The 23,368-nt window shown below is 34.9% G+C and overlaps 2 protein-coding genes across 2 annotated transcripts; one reads left to right on the forward strand and one right to left on the reverse strand.

Annotated features, from left to right (window-relative positions):
- The first annotated feature begins 1,822 nt into the window (after positions 1 to 1,822).
- On the forward strand, positions 1,823 to 2,735 carry LOC120134992 (AT-hook motif nuclear-localized protein 23-like). The gene has a single exon (XM_039151362.1). The coding sequence runs from the start codon at positions 1,927 to 1,929 to the stop codon at positions 2,728 to 2,730; it is 804 nt and encodes a 267-aa protein (XP_039007293.1). The 5' UTR covers positions 1,823 to 1,926; the 3' UTR covers positions 2,731 to 2,735.
- A 3,072-nt stretch (positions 2,736 to 5,807) lies between these two features.
- Positions 5,808 to 7,198, reverse strand: LOC120135153 (ent-kaurenoic acid oxidase 2-like). The gene is made up of 4 exons (XM_039151484.1): positions 6,993 to 7,198; positions 6,175 to 6,910; positions 6,047 to 6,092; positions 5,808 to 5,815 (listed from the first exon to the last, which is right to left on the reverse strand). Exons 1-4 carry the CDS (start codon positions 7,196 to 7,198, stop codon positions 5,808 to 5,810), a joined length of 996 nt encoding a protein of 331 aa, XP_039007415.1.
- Between the last annotated feature and the right edge of the window lie 16,170 nt (positions 7,199 to 23,368).

Here is a 23,368-nt window from a genome sequence, read left to right on the forward strand (position 1 = left end):
ACATTATTTGAACATTGTTATATATAAATTTGTTGTGTATGTATGTTTTGGTTTGATTATATTGTATGTATATTTTCATTCAGTTGAGATGGATTATGTATAACAAAACAATCTATCTCGCATGTGAGTACTTTATTCCAACCATGTGACAAGTGTGACAACTCCATCAACCCACAACTCAGCTTTAAACTCAATCAATATTGTCTTTTAGCTTGATGGTTCATAAAGCATGTTACTTGAACAGTATGAATCAATTATGCAATTTTCATGTTCAATTTAACACTGCATTTCAAATTCATTTCATATGTAATTGGAGTTTGAATTTAAATTTCAATTTGAGTTTGAATTTCAATATATATTTCGGCTCCACTATAAATATTAGCCCAAGCCAATATGCATATTATCATTGGTTATTCCTAATTTCCATTGTTTTTTTTCCAACGTTTAAACGCGAGGGAAATCCCGACCATTGTATTTTTTGGTCAACTTTAAAGCGTCAGAAACGTTTCGGGCGTATGATCTGGGTGGTATACAAGAAATGTAACAAATAGCAACTAAATAAAGTTGAGTACCACCCAAATCATAAGTCCGAAATACTACCGATGCTCATCAAAATCCAAAGCTCATATGGTGCCAAGCAAAAGGAAATCCAAATCCAAATCTCATATGATGCCAAGCAAAAGGAAATCAAAATCTACAACTTGAGTTTGAACATTGATATGATATGTTCAGTTGTTATCATGTTGGGATTTTCTCGTTTTTGATTGCTTGGATAGTTGTTATCTTGCTTCTTCAAGTGTTCTTAAGGTTATCCTTTGAGTGAGTTTAAGATATTAATTTAGTAATTATAGGCGTCTAATGATTTATTTTTTACGTTACGATATATATTATTATTAAATTAAAAATTCTAAATAATATTTTATAAAATATCAAACAATCAAATAATTTTTTGTGCAAATGAATTATTAAATTAATATTGTAGGTGGAAAACATGAAAACTATTAAAAAAAATTGAAACATAAATTACATAACTTTAAAAGAAGTATCGATCCTTTTTATAAAAAGTATGGACACTTTCAATATAATAGGTAAAAATATGTAATAGGTAGGCGCTTATAATGTAATAGGTATCGTTTATATAATGTAATAGGTAGTGGTTTGTAAGTGTCTATCCTTTTATAAAAGTGTCCATACTTTTTCACTGTGGAAACATTAATTTAAGGTTATCTTTTGAGTGAGTTTTAAGATATTAATTTAGTAATTATAGGCGTCTAATGATTTATTTTTTACGTTACGATATTATAAATAAAAATTATAAATAATATTTATAAATATCAAAACAATCAAATAATTTTTTGTAAATAAAATTAATTAATATTGTAGGTGGAAAACATGAAACACTATTAAAAAAATTGAAACATAAATTACATAACTTTAAAAGAAGTATCGATCCTTTTTATAAAAAGTATGAACACTTTTAATATAATATAATGTAATAGGTAAATTTGCAATGGCTCGGTATAAATTATCGGTTTAGTTATAAATAGGTAATATAAGCGCTACCTATTACATTATATAAGCGCTACCTAGTATTTTATTGTACTTTATAATATTTTCGATTAAATAATATAACATAATCGGTCTAAATTTTAACCGATCACTTGTTTAACCGGTCACACCGTATATTAACCGTTTTTACGCAGAACTACCCAAACAAAACAACTAAACACTAGAGCCCTATCTCCTAGCTCACACTCTTCAGCTTATCTTTGAACGCCAATCGATCTCCTCCTCCTCGTCTTCTTCATCTTTGTTTTTAATTTCTTTCAATAAATAAAACTCCTTTTCTCCTTAGCATTATCTATATTCTAACGCTATTTTTATTTCTTTTTTTTTACTGTTGATTTGTTTCCCTTGGATGCTCGCATGGCGTGTCTCGATTTAGGCACAGCTTCCCGCTACGTTCCACGCCATCTTCAAAGACCGAACCTTCACAACAATTACCAGCCCGAACCCGAAGATCACGTCGTTTCAAACAACCGCGGTGGAGGTGCTGACGGTGGTTCAGGCCAAGTTCAGGACCTTGTCAGCGGTGCTAATTCGGATGACCTTGTTATAGCACGTAGGCCGAGGGGTCGTCCACTGGGTTCCAAGAACAAGACGAAGCCGCCGGTTATCGTAACTCGGGAGAGTGCAAACACGCTCCGAGCTCACATTCTGGAAGTTTCGGGCGGCTGCGATGTTTTCGACTGCGTTGCGAGCTACGCCCGGAGGAGGCAGAGGGGGATATGCATATTGAGTGGGGGTGGTACGGTGACCAATGTGAGCATTAGGCAACCGGCTGCGGCTGGAGCTGTTGTTACCCTTCACGGAAGATTCGAGATACTGTCGCTTTCGGGTTCGTTTTTGCCGCCGCCGGCTCCTCCGGGCGCCACCAGTTTGACGATCTTCCTGGCCGGCGGACAAGGGCAGGTTCTAGGGGGAACTGTCGTTGGGGAACTGATGGCGGCTGGACCGGTTATGCTCATAGCATCATCGTTTACGAATGTGACCTATGAGAGTCTCCCTTTGGAAGAGGATGATATGCAAGGCGGCGGTGACGGAGATGACGGTGGATATAACATGTTTACCGGTGCCGGAGACGGTCCGGGTGGGTTGCCTTTCTTCAATTTGCCACTCCCTATGGCACCTAATGTCCAATTGCCCATTGAAGCATGGCAAGGAAACTAGGTTGTACATGGGCCAATGCTTTATATTTTAGGTTTTTCTCTTTCAATCTCTTTGTTTTTCGGATTTTCAAAACTTTCTTCTCTATAAGAAATGGATTGATGAAGAATGAAATAATATTTGTCTAATCTCCTAATTTTTTTTTCATTATTTTATTCTTACAAATATTTTATTATCCAATCATTAAATTTATCAATATATATATTAATATTTTATTCTTATATTTAGATCCATACATATTCAATTCATGCATGTTTCTCATTTACAACAGTTCCCCTCTCATTGAATAAACAAAAGCACTAGAAAAAGGATTCCTAAAGTAAATCTTGTTGGATTTGGTAACATATGATTATGCTTTTAATGCATTATGGTAGGAAATTATATAAGTTAGAGTGTTTATTATCTAAACTATTAGTTTTGGTCCGTTTTAGTATCTAAATTTTCATTTTTTTTAAATTTAATGTTAAATTTTGAACAGAGTACTAAAATGAAATAAAAACTAAAGTTTTTAATGGCGGGATACTAAAATGAAACTAAAACTTAACTTTAAGTATGATTTTTTTAAAAAAAAATTAAAAGCTTAGGTATTAAGACGAACTAAACTAATAGTTTTGGTAATAAACACATAGTTTACCCAATAAAATAAGTACGCCATTTAATGAAATTAAACGAAAACAAATGATTTCAAGACAAGAGATGAATAAAAAATCTAAAATCGAAAGGTTTTGATTCATCTTTTTAATGATCAATTAATTCATATTAAGTAGCATTTGTTTTTAAAATTTGAATCTCATTTTTCCAATCCAATTGATCTGTTAATGTTAAGGTTTAAATTTTTAGCTTTGTTTAAAGGATCAAGTGTCTTATCCTATTAAATCTTAACGTTATTTAAGAGATAAGTGTCTGCACACTATGATGCTTGGTTTCCTAAGCAAATTGGACTTGTAAATGCCTGTTTCACCATACCTGGGTTGCTTTGAAAATCTTAAAAAAAATTCATAACTTATGTTGCTGTAATTTAAACAAGGAAAAAAACCTTTGTTTGAGATTGTTGATGAAGGATTATGGGTTTTGGGATTTGAAAGCTCTTGGGAAAGACCACATGTTCCCAATCAATGGCCACATGGCCGGTTTTGGGCATGTGCGGCCCCAACCGAACAAGGCCCAATTTTTAAAAGGGCCTCCAAATTTTTTTAAATCTTTTGTATATATGTATATTTAGGATGTTTGGTCCAAAAATTTTTAAGTCAAAGGCTTATTTTACTGTTATGGCATAGGGCCACCAAATTTTAAAATATTAATGAACTTCTTTATATATCTAATATTTTAATTTTAAAAGGTCTATTTTACTGTTATAATATAGGACCACCAAAATTTACAAGACGGCCCTGAATGGCCATCCCATATCGCCTGGAGGAAGAGAGTTCATCTTCTGTTGCTGCTTCAGATTTCCAATTGAGAAAGCACTTAAAGCTCCAACAGTGATTGCAAGAATCAACCATAACAAATCCAAATCCAATTCTTCAATTCTCTACGTATGGTTCCAATTACATGAGCTCAGATTTATATCATCGGGAGGTTTTTGAATCCTCTCGAGTTTCATATCCTACGACCAGTTATAGTTTCTCAATATAACTATTAGTAGGCCTACATGACTTTTCAATCAGATTTACTATATGACAGCTAAATTTATTTATCATGCCAACTTATAAATAATCATCATCATCCTAAGCCTGACATCGACATTAAAGAGTCTATATATAAATCATATGCAAGACTGTATTCTCTATCCAACCTTCAACTTGAGGAAGGAATGGCAGAAAATTGCAGCAAAGATGATGAGGGAGGATTTGTTACAGAACATTAGAAGAGTGGGCTAATAAAAATGAGCCAATAATTAATGAGTGGGCTAAAATCATAGAGTAGTAACGAGTTTTTCTTTTAAAATAAATAAAAATTTAAAAAGAAAATGAAAATAAAAATCAACTATGTCATCAAGGTTTCTTAAAACACCAATTAAGTTCATCTATCACATTATTATTTATGGTGTATTACTGCATAAATATCGTGTATCACCATGTCAGCATTATAAAGGTCAACGTTTGATTTCGTTAATTAAAAAACATTATTTTTTATAAAAAAAAAGTTTGAGAGTCTTATGTACCAATAAGCCTAATAATATCAAATATATATGGATTAAAAAAATTATTTTAAATTTGTCTTGTACATAGGAAGGCACCCGCCATTAAATATCTGGATGAGGTTATCTTTTATTATTACATGGATTATCTTTGGTACAATGAAAGGTTTAATTAAGAAATAAAGTGGAATTTAAAGCATGATCAAGGGATCTTAATGACTTTGGCAGGACAGTTATCTGCTGGATCTGGTGAAGCAGGTAAGTACTTAACAGGGCCTCCTGGATTAACCTGTTCAAGCCTGCATATTCCCAAAAAAAAAAAAAAACATCTCTTGAACCTTTTACAAACTTTATAAAAGAAGTTATATGAAATCTGATATCAAGCACTGCAATGTAGAAGGTAAATTATTGAAAGAGAAAAATGAAGGCAACTCACTTATAATTAAGGAGAAAATGGTGAAGGAAAGTGCATATCTCAAGTTTGGCAAGATCAGCTCCTATACAGGTTCTACTTCCTGCTCCAAAGGGCAAGAAAGCCCCTCCTTTGGGTTTAAAATCCTGAAGAAAACATTTCATGGTTTTTTTTTAAAAGATAACAATCAGAATCTTTATTCAAAGATTCTACTTACATCCCATCTTGAAGGAAGGAATTGTTGAGGGTTGGGATAAATTTCAGGGTCCATATGAACTGCACTTTGCCAGACCAACACCTTCCATCCTTTGGGTATGAAATAACCTGCAAAATAGATTTCTCCTTGATCTCGTGAGGCAGCAAAATATAATTATTTGATTCACTTATGTTAATGTTTTTAACTTTATAGATTAGAATCCATTGAAAAAAATATGATGAACCGGAGAAGGAAACTAACCATGCAAATAAGTGTCAATTTTTGCCTCTCGAAAGAGTGCAAAAACATTGGTACGTATTCGGAGCGTCTCATCAATCACCTAAATACCAACAAATATTCACTATTAAATATGAACGAATTAGAATCCACGTACACATAATATAAAATGTTTAGTATTATACTTTTTTGGGATTTTTTGATAAATAAAAATAGACGGTTGGGATTTTTTAGTGTTACACTTTTTTTAAAATCATTGGACGAGTGAATATATAAAGTTCAATTCTTACCTTAGATAAATATTTCATTTGTTTAATTTCGTCGAGAGTTAAACCTTTCTGAGAAGGAGACCTTCGTCTCATGATTTCTTCTTGTTCTTCCTTAAATAAAGATTAAAAAAAAACTATGAGCTAACTCCCATGGTTGAAAATTTTCGTAAAATTGAAAAAAATCCCATTTCACCTTGGCCTTCTGCAACACTCGAGGATGATCATGAAGAAAAACAGTAGCCCATGCGGCCACCCGACCTGAACTTTCACGACCCGCGATCAAGAACAGGAGTAGTATAATAGCAACGAGTTCATCATCCAATTCTTCACCGTTTGGATCATCGGCTTCCCTAATAAAATCAATTAGGCCTCGTTTCGAGTTCAGGACATCGTGTTTCCTTTCTTTGAGCACACCTCGAATCCCTTTCATCAGCATCTCCCTTGCCTTGACCGCTCTATTATACGCAAAACCAGGGATGTTAATCGGCATGCAAAACAGTCCACCGAATACGTCTGTATAATATTTCTCCATCGACTCAATACTAGTGTCGTTGGTACCGGAGCCCAAGAAGATGGTCATCATGACTTTAAAGGCGATCTTATTCACTTCGGGGAAGAAAAGGATCGGCTTGTTCGTCTTACTCCATTCTTCCAATGTACCTATTACAATCTCTTCGATGCTCCCTATATACGACGATAACGATTCTTGTTGATTGAGACCGGTTGCCGCTGTTAGCCTGCGGAACCACTTATTAACCGAGCTCGAAATGCAGTCTAATGGCGTTCCATTGCAAACTAGATTTGAAAGTGGATAACCCAATTGGAATTGCTCGTCGTCTGTCAACACTTTCCTACATAGCTCTGGACTGCAAACTATTATGCATGGTTTCCAGAAGAATTTGATCTTGTAAACGCCTGTTTCACCGTACCTGGGTTGCTTTGAAAATGTTAAACAAAGATTTGTAAATCATGTTGCTTTGATTTAAACAAGGATTAAAGATGATAAAACACCTTTGTTTGAGATTGCTGATGAAGGATTCTGGGTTTTGGGATTTGAAAGCTCTTACGAAAGACCACATGTTCCCTAACAATGGCCATCCCATATCGCCCGGAGGGAGAGGCTTCAGCCTCTGCTGCTGCTTCGGATTTCCGAGTGAGAAAACACATAAAGCTCCAACAATGATTGCAACAAACAAACATAACAAATCCAAATCCATTTCTTCAATTCTCTATAATTCTCTATGTATGGTTTCAATAAAATGAGCTCCAATTTGTAGTGGAAAACTGCCCTCAATCATCTTCAACCTCTTAAACCTACTAGTTAGGCCATTTTTTTATTAATTATTTTATTCTTTTAAACATTTTATTAATTGTTGATATCCGATTTATTAATAAATTAATTTAAATAGAGTATTATATAAGTTATATTCCAAGACATGTTCTCCTTCCTTCTACAAATGACATAGGATAGCTATAATGTTATTATTGAGTATAATACAAAACTAACGATTGAATATAATGTTATTATTGTTATTTTATGATTTTACATGCATCTCATCTTCAAGAGAAATTATTTTATATTCCCGGTTCACTACGTCATCTATGGTCACAGTGAATTGCATCCATCAATTTTAAAATAATTTCTAAAGATGTAAAGATTCACCTTAAAAAAATGAGATGGAAAAATTATACCTAACGTTATGTTTTGGTCACCAATTGTTAAAATTTGACAGTGATACCGACGTGTCACGATAAGATAATGTAAAGCTGATCGAATCTAGATCACATAAAGAGAATAACATACCCTTTATCAAATATATTCAAATCAAAATTTAGGTGTTGGATTTATGTTTTGTCTTCCCAAGTTGGCGAGCCTGGCTTTAGGGTGGCGGATTCAATTAACTTCACCTTTAAACTAGCCATATTTAGACGTTGCCAACTTCGTATTTGTTCCTAGAGGGGGGAATGACTAAAAAGAAGAAAAATTATGATAAGAATTTAGGGTATGGTCTAGAATATGGTACATTGTCCAAATTTAACCCCACTTCATCGGGTTTTTCAATTTAATTTCAAAGGGTAGAAAATGGTGCCTAGTTATAATGACAGCGAATTATTTATTACGTGGAGCTCGGCTCATAGCATGCCCTACCTAGTAACGGTGTGCGAAGTCGGATATCGGATCCGATTCGATCCGAAAATTTAGATATCTAAAAATTTTGAATACTTAAAATAGTGATTTATTTTCCGAAAAAAATCTGATATCTAATTTTTTGATATCCAAATCTTAATATTAAATTTAATTTGACAAAAAATACTTTTATATTTTGTGATTTAATGTAACTTATTTGATACCTTTATTATATTTTTATATATATTTAATTACTCACATATAATAAATAATTAAGTATCTTAATTTTTAGGGTTGGAGTTTTAACGGGTTAGTGGGTTCATTTTTGGGCTAAATGGTATCTAAAATCTAAATGTCATTTTTTGGATTTTTGGATAATCTAAAATTGGATTTTATCTAATTCGTATCCGATCTGATTATTCCAAAAAAAATTAATATCCGATTCAAATTATCCAAAAATAAAAAGAAATAACAAATATATGAATTTTTAAATCGAATCAATCAGATCAAATCATTTTGCACACCCCCACTACCTGGTTGTCTCCCTTCTCCTTTGTGGGGCTTGCTTCCTCTTACATTGTTCTTCTTAATATAACAAAAATATCCTCTTACATTGTTTCTTATAATGACCATGTTGACTTTTATTCTTCTTCTTTGAGCATTTGCCCCTCTAATATTAATGTTTCATTTTAACGTAAAAAATGGTTTTATTTTGGAACGTTAACTATTTGTTAACTAATAGTTTTTACCCATTGATGGGCTTTTTCCTTCAAAATAAAACATTAGGGGGCAAAATGCTCCAAAAATATATGGGTCAAAATAACCAATCTAGTAAACATTGAGACTATTATTGGTATTATGCCAAAAAAAATTACACAATAGTTTGAGTGTCTTAATTTTAGCCCATAACATTTATCAGAATGATTATTTTGGTTTCTATTATTTTTTAAGCTCTTTGGCATCCAACGTCTCATTTTAGAGCAAAAAAATTTTAATGTTTGGCTAGAGACCCACTTTAACCCTTATTATTTTATTCAAGAGTATTTTGGCTCACTGACGTTTCATTTTAGGGCAAAGCTTATATTTTGGAGCGTTAATCATTTGTTAATTAATGGTTTACATCCATGGAGAGATATATTTACCTCAAAATGAAACATTATGGGCTAAAATGCTCCCAAAAAAAGAATTAAAGCCAAAACGACCATTTTAAAAATGTTAAGGGCCAATTTTTTGATATTGTGCCAAAAAATACAAAATAGTTTTACCCAAATTAAGTACTAAAAAGTTTAAAGTAGTCATATTGAGTTTTAATTTGGTTAACATCATTATTATTGTAATATGCATGAAAATATGAGTTCGAACAAGGCCGACTATTAGGGAGAGAACCTTGAGTTATTGCTCATGTCCCCAATTTTTATATTTATGGTGCCTAAATTTTTATAATTATAATCGGAACTCTGTTTAAAAAAAAGTAGACAGTCTTTTTTCTTCTCTCATATTAATTCATTCAATTTTGACTTAAATCTAATTGTATTTTTCTCTCCTTCTCATTCTTTAATTTATCAAATATTTTTTTTAACTTTTAGTCTTCTCTAATTTCAAACTAATAATAAAATAATACACCATTCTTTATTTTTTATTGTTCAAAATCAAGCTTTGTATCATACCAACTTCTAGTTTTTTTCCTTTTTTTTTTCTTTTTAACTTATTCTCTCTTAGTTGTATTTAAGGTGGTTTCTTAACAAAATAATAAAAATAACATGCTTGACAAAATTCAATAATTTTTCCATAATTTATTAATCTAATATTAAATTTATTGTTCAAAGTAACGGAATATATAAATATTTTTTTTAGTTTTCGCACAAATTCCCAAAAATATTTGAGACAACCTTAAGATCGAACATACTTAAATAAATATTATCATTTAATGTATGGGTGGAGAAGAATCTAAATAATAAAAAAATCCAAAGTAATTAATAAAAAATAAAAGTGAGTCTAAAATAGATATAAGATCGTTTTCTGCCCTTTTTATGCTGATTAAGAAAGAAAATTCAGTTAGAGTTCCTGTGTTTCCTATCTTTGTAAATAGAAAGTAACGAATAGGGTTTTGTGAGTTGTGTAACAGTTGTAATAGATCTTGTAAATTTTTAGCATAGTGAAATTTTCTTATTCTCTACTCGTGATTTTTTTTTAGAGTTTTTCATATTAATATTGATGCTTTTTGTATTTTTTATCGTATTTTTTTCCGTTAACCGTTTCAGATAATCATAACACTTGTATCTATTTATACGTATAACACTTGTATCTATTTATACGTATAACACTTGTATCTATTTTATACGTCTATATCATAGATTACGAAGAGTCTTCTTCGATTAGGGATGGCAACGGGCCGGGTATTGATCCCCTCGTTCCTGTCCCCATTTAAAAAACTTGTACCCATCCCTGCTTAAAAAACCGCGGGGATTTAAACGGGGATCCCCATCGGGTAATCGGGGAAAACCGGAGGGAAACGAGTATCCCCGTTTAGCATAAATAGTTATTTAAACGGGTATCGGGCCGGGTATATATATTTAAATTAAATATATATATATATATATAGATTATTATATTTTTTAATTAAATTTAAATTTATTATATATATATAATAATTATTTTTAATATTTATCGGGCCGAGTAATCGGGTAATCGGGGCGGGGATTACTAAACCCGTCCCTGTCCCCGTTTAACATAAACGTTTCCCCGTCCCCGTCCCCGTTTAGTATAAACGGTTTTTCCCCGTCCCCGTTTAATTCGGTTTTCGATTTTTCCCGTCGGATTCGGTTTTTTTGCCATCCCTATCTTCGATATGAATTCTTACTTTGAGTAAAAAGAACTAATACAATCATCGTGTCAAAATGGAATTTTGATTATAAACTTTTACAAACTTCAGTTTGATAGGAATTTTGAAATTCTAATCTCGAAAAATAGATTCTCCACCTTTTACACAAAATCCTTTGAGAAATAATTTGATTGGCAAGTTAGAGTTGTCGTTCCTTTCATTTCCGGTTTCAATTATCAGATCAAAGAGTTGAGTTGAGTAACATCGAGTATGAAGCATTTGATGCAGATTTCTTGGGATTTGTCCATCCGGTTTCGTAATATAAACTCTTTCAGCATCGATTGCTTCATATTCAATGTTTCAGCAGTCAGCTCTTTGATCTGATGATTGAAACTGGAAATGGAAGGAACGACGGCTCTAAATTGCTTCGTATTCAATGTTTTTACATGGTGGATGTTTGATTAATGGTTGTTTTACGACGCCAAATGATAGAATCGAGAGTTAAATTTGTTATTCAGATTACCATTTTATCTGTTTGAAGTTAAATACCATTTCATTCCTCCTACAAACGAACTCTTCTTGTCTGTTCAAACAGATAAAGTTCACGTTTTTTTCTTTTCAACTCTTTATAACAATCACTCAATGCCCCAAGCCACCATGACCGGGGGTTTGAGGGTAATAAATCCGGTAACTCGGCGGAAGCGTGACGCCCAGAGTAGCACAAAACCTTTTAACTCGGTTACCGAACTCAGGTGTGAATCTTCCATGATTAAACAGCCAATTCCTGCACTTGTAATCCAGGCCCCGAATCGCCTCGCAGCAGTCGAACCCCATATTCGTCTTGCTTTTAAACAGAGACGCGTAAAGATGAAGCACGCAGCCATCGGCCTTGTTGATTTCAGCCCAACACACACTCGGGTCCGGCAAGTATCTCTCTTCCCATCCCAGAACCGAGAAAGCAGGGGTGATGGCCATGGCGAATGACATTGCCGTGAAGACCAAAAGGTGCCGTTGAAAAGAACCCATTGCAGAGGAACAAGAACTGGTTGGTTTCTTTGTAATGGAATTGATGAATTTATACGACTTCTTAAATGTTCAAAAGAGCTGCTTTCAGTAATGGTGGTATGTTACAAAACCTGTCAGGTTCGATTGAAAGGTTTTAATTACTAGATTTTATGTTATCTTAAAATTCAAGACAAAATATCTTTAAAACATGTAGTTCAAATTGTGAACACATCTATAATTACCATGGGAATATCTTAAATGTAGCCATAGTTAGACGTGTCTAACTTTTTTCTCCAACAATTTGATTTTATTAAAGATTTAAAAGTACAATTTCAAGACCATACTAAAAATTTCTCTAAACTTATTAGGAGGAAAAGAGTATAACACAATTAGGTAAATACAACAACTCCGATAACTGATTATACGTGCAATCACCCCATTTCTTCAGTTAGGTCAATTAGGTCAATACAACAATTTGATTTTAACGGTGTTAACGATTTAGGACAAACGAGTAACGAATTTTAGTTGAAGGACAAAACGTCTCGAAAAATATTTTCATAGCAACTCGGTAAAAAGTGGGAAATATGCATTTAAACCTTTGTATAACCCGGTAACGGTCCAAATTGAAATTCAAGTAGAAAATCATTATTTTCATTTGAGATCACGAGAGCCCTACTTACCCCATATCTTCTTCAAAGCTTGGGTTTGAATTAATATTATGCTTCCTCTTACCTTTTTCTACTTAATTTAATAGTTTTACCCAAATTCAATACTAAATTTTTTTTCTTTTTGCTATGCAAGAAGATTTTATTAGAATAATCGAACAAATTTTACCCGAATTGCATACCTCATCAAAAACCTCTCTAAATAGAAGAAACGAGTACATACAACTAGGACAAGCAAATACGAACAACATTTGATTAGTTTTTTTATGAATTGAGATAGTGTAGATGGATAATATTTAGATTTGAATATACACTGCAAATTGAATGTGAATTAAAATATCAACACTTTGATATTTAGTATCTGAATTTACTTTAACACGAACAAAGAATTTAAATATTTAATGAATTCAGATATTTATCAAATTATTTATTTAATATGATATTGACGTGTAAACATTAATTAATAAATTTTGATGAAGTTTACCAAAACATATTATATTATTATTCATGTTTAAAGTTAAATTTGTTTTTATTCCTCTTTACCTCCTACAAATGAACTCTTCTTGTCTGTTCAAACAGATCAAGTTTACATTTTTTTTTCAACTCTTTAAAACAATCGCTCAATGCCCCAAGCCACCATGACCGGGGGTTTGAGGGTAATAAATCCGGTAACTCGGCGGAAGCGTGACGCCCAAAGTAGCACAAAACCTTTTAACTCGGTTGCCGAACTCAGGCGTGAATCTTCCATGATTGAACATCCAATTCTTGCACTTGTAATCCAGGCCCCGAATCGCCTCGCAGCAGTCGAACCCCATATTCATCTTGTTTTCAAACAGAGACGCGTAAAGATGAAGCACGCAGCCATCGGCCTTGTTGATTTCAGCCCAACACACACTCGGGTCCGGCAAGTATCTCTCTTCCCATCCCAGAACCGAGAAAGCAGGTGCGATGGCTACGGCGAATGACATTGCCGTGAGGACCAGAAGGTGCTGTTGGAAAGAACCCATTGCAGAGGAACAAGAACTGGTTGGTTTCTTTGTAATGGATTTGATGAATTTATACGACTTCTTGAATGTTCAAAAGAGGTTTCGGTAATGGTGGTGGCTGTTACAAAATTTATCAGTAATTGACTTTAAGGCAAGGTGAAAGGAGTTTTCGTTTTTAGAGTTAATTTACAGCATCAGAAAAATAACCATTCATTAACTCAAATGACATCATATCAATAGTCCCCGTTGTGTCTCTGTATCATCATCATATATGTCAACGGATGGATGTAACCTCTCATGGATTCAAAACAATAAGAGAATGATATGTTTTCCTTTGTTGCAAGAAAATTGACGAGCCGTTGTATATTGTCAAATAAAATTCCTTTCTCAAATGAAATACATAAAATAAGTGTAGTAAAGAAATGGTCGATCCGCATGAACTTAGAAATTTTTAATGTCGAATAGCGTTGCAAAAAGAGAAGGGGCGGGGCGACTTTGTGATGAAAACTAAGTAAAATGAAATAAGAAAAAATAAGATAACAAAAAGTGTAAATAATATTTGAAAACCATATCGATGAAGAATAGCCTCAAGCTTCGTTTTGCCTCAATTCATTTCGGTCAGCGAAAAAGATTTTACTTCGGGATTCATACCGGTTACAATCTACAAGGCCCAACCCTTGCAACTTGCTTTTCTTTCCGGTAAACTGATATTCCCAAGACAATCTTTGAAATTCATTCCTTGTTTGGACTAACTACGGCTATCGTTGTTAGCACCAAATCAACTTTAAGCTAGAAAAACCCGAATTGGATTATGTTGTCTCAATGAGAATTGAATTTGATCTCAATTTTCCTTGGCGAACCGCCGCTAAGTGTGTTCACAGGAAGTCGAACTTGTTACCATCCGATTCTTCCTCCCAACTTTAAATTAGAACAACATCCAAACCAAAATCGACTCTTTGAAATGAAAGTGTTAAGATTTTTAATGGAAAGGCCGACTACCATCCGACAACCGAGAAAACAGGGGTGATGGCTATGGCGAATGACATTGCCATGAAGACCAAAAGGTGCTGCTGAAAAGAATCCATTGCAGAGGAACAAGAACTGGTTGGTTTCTTTGTAATGGATTTGATGAATTTATATGACTTATTAAATGTTATAATCAGCTTTCAGTAATGGTGGTATGTTGCACCGTTTGTCAGGTTCGAGTAAATTAGTTTGAGAAAAAGGTGAAAGGAGTTTCATATTGTATTGATAGAAGTTTTCATTTTTTTAGGGTTAATTGATCAAGCATACTCAAATTATGAATAATGTTTTAATTGAATCTGCAGAGTATTAATATCCTATGAATCAAGACTTTCCATCATAATAGATCTGATTTTAGCTTCTTTTTTTCCTTGTGGTTACAAAAGAGGCCGTGTTAACAGCAGTTTGGCATTCTCCTCCACTTGTCCATATCCAAATGAAGGAGACCATGAACATTAACAGGCCGGTGAGCGAGCTCAGAACGGTCGAGGGACGACATGTGACCGAGGTGGGATAGGGCATCAGCAGTGTCGTATGCTTCTCGGTGGATATGCGTAATGTTGACTCTCCACAGACAGAGGAGGAGGTTCCAGATACGACAGATCAGTGCTGGTTCGAAAGTTGAGGCCGAGGATGACAGAATCTGAACAGCTTCTTTATTGTCCATCTCAACTTCGATACTCCTGAAGCCTTTGTTCCAGGCCACATTTAATCCATCAATGAGCGCCCATAACTCGGCATGGAGGATAGAACATTGACCAAAACTTCTGTAGTATTCGGACAGCCAATCTCCATCAGAGTTGTGGATGATTCCTCCTCCTGCTGATTGTTCAGACGGTTGACGTGCGAGGAGCTGGACGAATACCTTACCTTAATAGATTGAGCTCATGAACGCGCAGAGTGAATAATAGCCGAGGTGGACCATATCTCACCGTTGAAGACAAAATTACAGCGTTGCTTCCACAATCTCCAAAGCAGAATTCCAAAAAAGAGGCCACCACCTGTGAGCGTAGACAAAATCACTGCTTTAGAAACGAATTCGTCTTGTGTGTAACAGCTGCAATAGGTGGTCGTCCCCCGAGGTTAACACGGCCTCTTCGAAGATTCATACACTCGAAAATCGAAGTGGACTAGCACTAGTACTGCTATTCTCTTAACACCGGAAAAATGATAGTTTTTTCAGAAAACTTTGAGAGAAATGACTGTTTCTGATAAGGATGTACATGGATGATTTTACAGTCTTATACGGTTGTTTATTATAGTTGTTACAAACACTTAATTCCAGCCATTTATCTGCTCTTGACTAACTATTGTGACAACTATATTGTATGAATAAATCTGGACATATTTGAGGCCAGGTTCCAGTTATAGGAGATGCTTAAGATAATATAAAAAGCTGAAAAATGATTAGCTATTTATAAGATAAAAACAAGATTAAAAAACGTCATTTGACCAAAATCAGTATCAAATTCTGATTTAATTTTCGCAAAAATCACGGATTAATTTCTATAATTAATCTACTACAGCTGGATGAACCTGGCCTCAAATCTGTCCAAATTTATTCATAAAATATAGATGTTACAATAGCTATCAGTGGCACATATTTGAGGCCAGGTTCCAGTTATAGGAGATGCTTAAGATAACATAAAAAGCTGAAAAATGATTAGCTATTTATAAGATAAAAACAAGATTAAAAAACGTCATTTGACCAAAATCAGTATCAAATTCTGATTTAATTTTCGTAAAAATCACGGATTAATTTCTATAATTAATCTACTACAACTGGATGAACCTGGCCTCAAATCTGTCCAAATTTATTCATAAAATATAGATGTTACAATAGCTATTCAGTGGCAGATAAATGGCTAGAATTAAGTGTCTATAACATCTGTAATAAACAACCATACATGGCTGTAAAATCATCCATGTACATCCTTATCAGAAACAGTCAGACAACTCATCAAAAATCTCGTTATCATTACAGCAAATGAATCAACGGTAACAACATTCTTTTCGTTTCAAAATTATTTTTTTCAGTCTATAAAATCCAAGGTGTAAATACCTTCCCAAAGGTATTTTCATCATATACCCTTGAGCATTATCAACGGAAAGTTGTGATCAATAGAAGATAGGTTGTTGGCTGGTGAATTCTCGATAAGGAGTGGTAAAGGAAGTGTACAGAAGATGGTGGGTCTTGATGAGAACTGAGAACTTGAAGGGAAAGAAAGCCTTTTTTTCATTAGAACTTAAAGCGAAGGAAAATCCTTTTTTTCATTCTCTTGTAGTATAAATACCATAATTATAAAGTGACTGGTGCCAGACTCAAGGTCATCATGTTTGTCAGTAGGTTAACAGTTTATGTAGATACAATTGTTAGTTATCAAATTTGATTGTCAAAGTCATATTAAAGTATATGTTCTGGATGATCAATTGTTGCGGAAGACGACTATTGGATAGAGTAAAATCGCAACTGATAATTTGAGAAAATAAAAATGAAGATAAAGAAGACACAATTTACGTGGAAAACCCCTAAATAATATAGGGTAAAAACCACGGGCAACGATAGAAGAATTTTACTATGAGAAAATAAGAATTACAACTTCTCTCGATCAACCAAGGAGAAAACAATGATAATTCTCTCTTGATAAAAAGGAGAAAACAACTCTAAAAAAACTCTCTAATATTCTCTCTAGTATTGGAAGAAAGCTAGAATGCTTTGGGATGATCTTGAAGCTAAATGAGCTAGGGTATTTATAGTTGAAACTTAAGGACTAATCTTGTAAATACCCTAAAGTCCAATGACTAAATTTTGTGATTTTACCACTTCAAAATTCAACATTTTCAAGCTGCCTAACATAATCAATTTAGCAGCCCCATTTGAATTTGTATAGCCGCCCATGATATTTTGACTTTCAACAATCTCCCACTTGAAGATTTGATTGGAACAATCATATCTTCACACTATTCTTTCTACCTTGTACCTTCATGTTGCTTACGTCTCTGACAGGCCACAAGAGGATCGACACCAGGTAAATTTATCAGCGTTGATTGCCTTCGTCATGAAATTTGCTATGTTGTCTTTGGTATGAATCTTCTGCATATCTACTGTCCCTTCTTTAACCTTTTCACGAATGAAATGGTACTGAACTCGTATGTGCTTTGTCCTTGAATGAAATGCTGGATTCCTTGCTAGATGCAAGGCGCTTTGACTGTCACAAAACAGAGAGACATACTCTTGATTGTGTCCAAGCTCTTCCAATAACATCTTCAACCAAATTGCTTCTTTACTGGCTTGTGTAGCTGCTACATATTCTGCCTCTGTTGTGGACGTAGCCACAACTGACTGCAATTTTGAAACCCAACTTACAGCTCCACCAGCAACTTTGAACACATATCTTGTAGTAGATTTGCTTTTATCCAAATCTCCTGCATAGTCAGAATCTACATAACCATTTATTAGTAAGTTTGATCCTCCGTAATATAATGCAACATTTGAGGTTCCTTTGATGTATCTCAGGATCCTCTTTACTGTATTCCAATGCTCTTTGCCTGGATTCGCCATGTACCGACTAACCACTCCCATTGCTTGTGCAATGTCTGGTCTTGTGCATATCATAGCGAACATTAAACTTCCCACTGCTGATGCATATGGTACTAGAGACATATCCATCCTCTCTTCTTCACTGATAGGACTCATACTGGAGGATAATTTGAAGTTAATAGGAAGAGGGGTAGAAATTGGCTTACAATCTTGCATGCTAAATCGTGACAAGATTTTCTTCAAGTAATTCTTTTGTGAAAGCCAAATCTTCCTATTACTTCTGTCTCAGTGAATTTGCATCCCTAGAATCTTGTTTGCTGATCCCAAGTCCTTCATTTCAAATTCCCTAGTCAGTTGTGCCTTCAATTCTTCAATATGATCTTTGTTGGGTCCTGCAACCAACATGTCATCCACATACAACAGTAATATAGCAAAATTATTATCACCAGACCTCTTGAAATAAGCACAATGGTCTGCATTAAGTCTGTTGTATCCAAGGCACATAATGAAGGAATCAAATCTCTTATACCAACACCTCGGCGCCTGCTTTAGACCGTACAGAGATTTGTTCAACCTGCAAACCAAGTTCTTCTTTTCTTTTTCTTCAAAACCTTCAGGCTGGAGCATGTAAATATCTTCTTCAAGATTTCCATGAAGAAAAGTTGTTTTAACATCTAGCTGCTCTAGATGTAAGTTCAATGTAGCACACATTGCCAAGACTACTCGAACTGTTGTTAGTCGAACCACAAGAGAAAAGATTTCATTAAAATCAATACCTTCTTTTTGAGCATATCCTTTGACCACCAGTCTTGCACGATACCTCTCCACTTGATCGTCTTCTATAACATAATCTGAGTGCCAATTGGGACGTCTTCTCACGATCTGATTGACGAGTTGTTGGAGCTTCAGAACTCTCTGGTTCTTGTTCATCATGTGCTGGTTCTGCTTTAGAAGAATCTCCTTCTTCAAACTCTTTTTCTATATGTATCTGAGTAGTCTCTGACTTTTCAGCGCTATCATCGTCTTTTTTTCTTTGTAGTTTATCTTCTACAATGATAACATCTCTATTAATGATCACTTTGCGGGCAATGGAATCCCACAAACGATACCCCATTACTCCATCAGCATACCCCAAGAATTTGCATTTCCTGGATTTTGGATCCAACTTTGAAATTTCTTGGGAGTTGTACATCACGTACACTATACTTCCAAATATATGGAGGTTTGAATAATCAGCTGGTTTTCCAGTCCACATCTCCATTGGTGTCTTCAGCTCTATTGCAGTTGATGGAGCTCAATTCACCAAATAACAGGCGGTATTGACTGCTTCTGCCCAGAATGATTTTTTTAGGCATGCATCCCTCAACATTGCTCTTGTTCTTTCTAACAAGGTTATGTTCATCCGTTCTGCCACTCCATTTTGTTGAGGAGTGTTCACCACTGTGAACTATCTTTTGATGCCTTCTTTCCTGCAAAAGTCATCAAATTCTTCGCTTGCGTATTCTCCTCTATTATCTGTTCTGAAACACTTGATCTTATTTCCAGAATCAAGTTCCACCCGCTTTGAAGTTTTTGAAAGTTGAAAACACGTCTGACTTCTTCTTAATAGGGTGCACCCAACATCTCCTGGAGTAATCATCAATAAATGAGACAAAGTATTTTGCTCCACCTAGGGATGTTACTGGTGCTTGCCATACGTTAGAGTGAACCAATTCTAGAACACTTTTGCCTCTAGAATTTGATATGTTGAATTTCAACCGATGTTGCTTACTTGTTATGCAATGCTCACACAAAGTAAGTGATACCTTTGTTAAGCCTGGAAGTAGCTTTTGCTCCACAAGGACTTTCTTTCCTTGTTCTGACATGTGTCCAAGTTTCTTATTCCATAACATTGCAGAATCTGAACTACATGAGGCAACAGAGGCTTCTGCTTCTAGAAATGTCTCTCCCTTCAGCATGTACAAGTTTGCAGCTATCTTTTCACCTTTCAGCACCACAAGCGCTCCACGAAACACCTTCATGATTCCTTTCCGTGTTTCAATCTTGCTAGCATTATTATCCAACAATCCGTAGGATAATAAATTTTTCTTCAGGCCTTTCACGTGCCGCACATCTCGAACAACTTTAATTGTTCCATCATACATCTTTAATTTGATGGTTCCCACACCAACGATCTCTAAGGCATGATCATTGCAACTATACACAGATCCTCCTGAGACAGGTTCATAATGATTGAAACATTCTCTTCTTGAGGTCATGTGATATGTCGCTACCGAATCAATGAGCCATATATCTGTAAATCTTTTTCTGCCTTCCACGATGGTTGACGCTTCACAGCATAGAGCATCTCCATCATCTGAAGTGTTTGCGGTATTGCCTTGTGGATTGGAGTTTTTATTTAGACTCCAACAATCCTTCTTCAAGTGACCCTTCTTTCCACAGTTGTAGCACTTTAAATTCTTCTTGCTCTTCGACTTTGATCTACCATGTTTGTGACTGCTGCTTTGGCCACATTCTGTTGATCTCCCTCTCATCGTTGTAAACGCTGCTGCTTGTTGCAGATTTACTTGTCTGTCATACTTGTTCTTGCGTTGATTTTCTTCTTGTAGAATAGCAACTGTAACGTTATCGAAGACTAGACTGGTGACATTACTGTTTGTCAAGTTGATGATGAGTTAACCGTACGAATCCGGTAGACTTTGAAGTATAAGTTCAGCACGTTCTTGTTCTCCTATTTTACAGCTTAAGGATGTAAGCTGAGAAAATAAGGTGTTCGGTGTATTTAAGTGCTCCGTCACTGAAGTAGATTCTGACATACGGAGAGTGTACAATTTCCTCTTAAGAAAAATTTTATTGTGCAGCGATGTGGCCTCGTACAATTTGGTGAGATGATCTCATATCTCCTTAGCTGTTTTCTTCTCCTTGATGCTTGACAATACTTCATCTGCTAATGCAAGATGAAAGTTTGCCATAGCATTCCCGTCCATCTCGTTCCATTTGATGTCATCTGCGAAATCCACCGGCCTTTCATTAATAGCCGCTAGACACCCATCTTTCCTTAGGATGACCTTCATCTTCAATTTCCACAATGAGAAATTTCTCCCATTGAATTTTTCAATATCAAATTTCGTTGCCATAGCTTCTTTTACAGATAGCTCCCACTATTTCACTATCGTGAATAGTTCTCTGGAACCTTCAAAGAATGGGTAGTAACTTCTTATTTTCTTATGTTGGAGGATCCACCTTTTGGTGGCAACCACAAAGACAATAAGCAGATATTACACACTCTAATCTAGCTCGGATACCAATTGTTGCGGAAGACGGCTATCGGATAGAGCAAAATCGCAACTGATAATTTGAGAAAATAAAAATGAAGATAAAGAAGACACAAAATTTACGTGGAAAACCCCTAAATAATATAGGGTAAAAACCACGGGCAACGGTAGAAGAATTTCACTATGAAAAAATAGGAATTACAACTTCTCTCGATCAACCAAGGAGAAAACAATGATAATTCTCTCTTGATAAAAAGGAGAAAACAACTCTAAAAAACTCTATAATATTCTCTCTAGTATTGGAAGAAAGCTAGAATGCTTTGGGATGATCTTGAAGCTAAATGAGCTAGGGTATTTATAGTTGAAACTTAAGGACTAATCTTGTAAATAACCTAAAGTCCAATGGCTAAATTTTGTGATTTTACCACTTCAAAATTCAACATTTTCAAGCTGCCTAACATAATCAATTTAGCAACCCCATTTGAATTTGCATAGCCGCCCATGATATTTTGACTTTCAACAGTTAACAGTTTATGTAGATACAATTGTTAGTTATCAAATTTGATTGTCAAAGTCATATTAAAGTATAGGTTCTGGATGATCATTTGGCAAAGGTCGCTCTAGGTGACTTGACATCTCTGAAGATTCTGCTTGGGTATTTGGTGTAACTTTATTGGCGAAGCATTTGCATTCTCCAGTGAATTTTCTCTGGTGGTATAACAATTTATTTTTTTAATCGAGAGAATGCTATAAAGTGGTATGATTTGAAATTGTATTTGGGTTCCATGCGATGTCTGGATTGGGTTGTCCTTTGAGAGTACTAAGTCATGCTCCCTTGCTTTAAAAGGGGGTCTTTTAGGAACCAGGCTTCTGAATGCTTAACTTTTTTTCTTAAAGTTTTTGTTTTCATTTTCAGTTCTCTGTTTATAATCGCGTAGAAGACGTTGTCGAAGAAAAAACATCTTCTGTAAGGAGTGCGACCTTCATATGTAAGATTGGTCAGACCGAAGTCAAAATCCCATATACTAAGTCGAAGTTTATGTTGGGAAATAAAACGAGTACGAGTAATTTCTCTATAATCAAATTAGTGAGAATGCGAAATAAAAGCAAAAAATAATACCCGAAATTGATAACAGAGTTTAGCCAATTATGCCTACGTCTCCGGACTGCTGTAGATCTTTTACTAGAGAGAAAATTTACAGGTGTTTACAAAACACTTACTACTCACAAGAAAGCTCTCTAGTATTAGGAGAAAGAAATGATTTGGGATGATTTTGAAGCTAAATGGATTAGGGTATTTATAGTTGAAGCTTAAGGACTAATCTTATAAATATCCTAAAGTGTGTATGAACTAAAATGTAATTAACCCTATTATATTTTAATTAAAAATTGGGGCACCGAATTTTGTTGAAAATGTGCTCCCTTTTTCTGATTTTAACGCCCCCTAATTTGACTTTTCTCCAACAATCTCCCACTTGAAGACTGATTTTAATCTGTCTTCACACCTCGATCAATGCAACAGTATTTGTGGTTTTTTATTCTAACATACCAACTGAAGCTGAACACAACTTCATTTTGTCTGTAGTCACCGCCCTGTAAAACCTCTTGTTATTGGGCAGTTTCTCTGTGGTTGCCTTGTCCCTCAACGTCTTGGCTTCCTTCGACTCTTGTTTACTAGTCTTTGAAGGATTGATCCTTACTTGAACATCCTCGGCAAGCCCTTGCTTCGACCCTTCTCTTAAGATGGTCTCTGAAGCCATGTTCTCTACACGAACATGCTCGGCAAAATGCCTTGGACACGGACAACTCCTCCTGCACTTGGCTTCTACTCGCCTTGGTAGAAATGAACCTTATTGAGCCAACTCTTAACGCCTCTTCAATCTTGGGTTCGTCCTCTTCTTTGGACAACTCGATCCTGGGCTCATCCATCACCTTGGATGACT

Source organism: Hibiscus syriacus, unplaced genomic scaffold (genome assembly GCF_006381635.1).
Source record: "Hibiscus syriacus cultivar Baekdansim isolate YM2019G1 unplaced genomic scaffold, ASM638163v2 tig00110602_pilon, whole genome shotgun sequence".
Lineage (NCBI taxonomy): Eukaryota > Viridiplantae > Streptophyta > Magnoliopsida > Malvales > Malvaceae > Hibiscus > Hibiscus syriacus.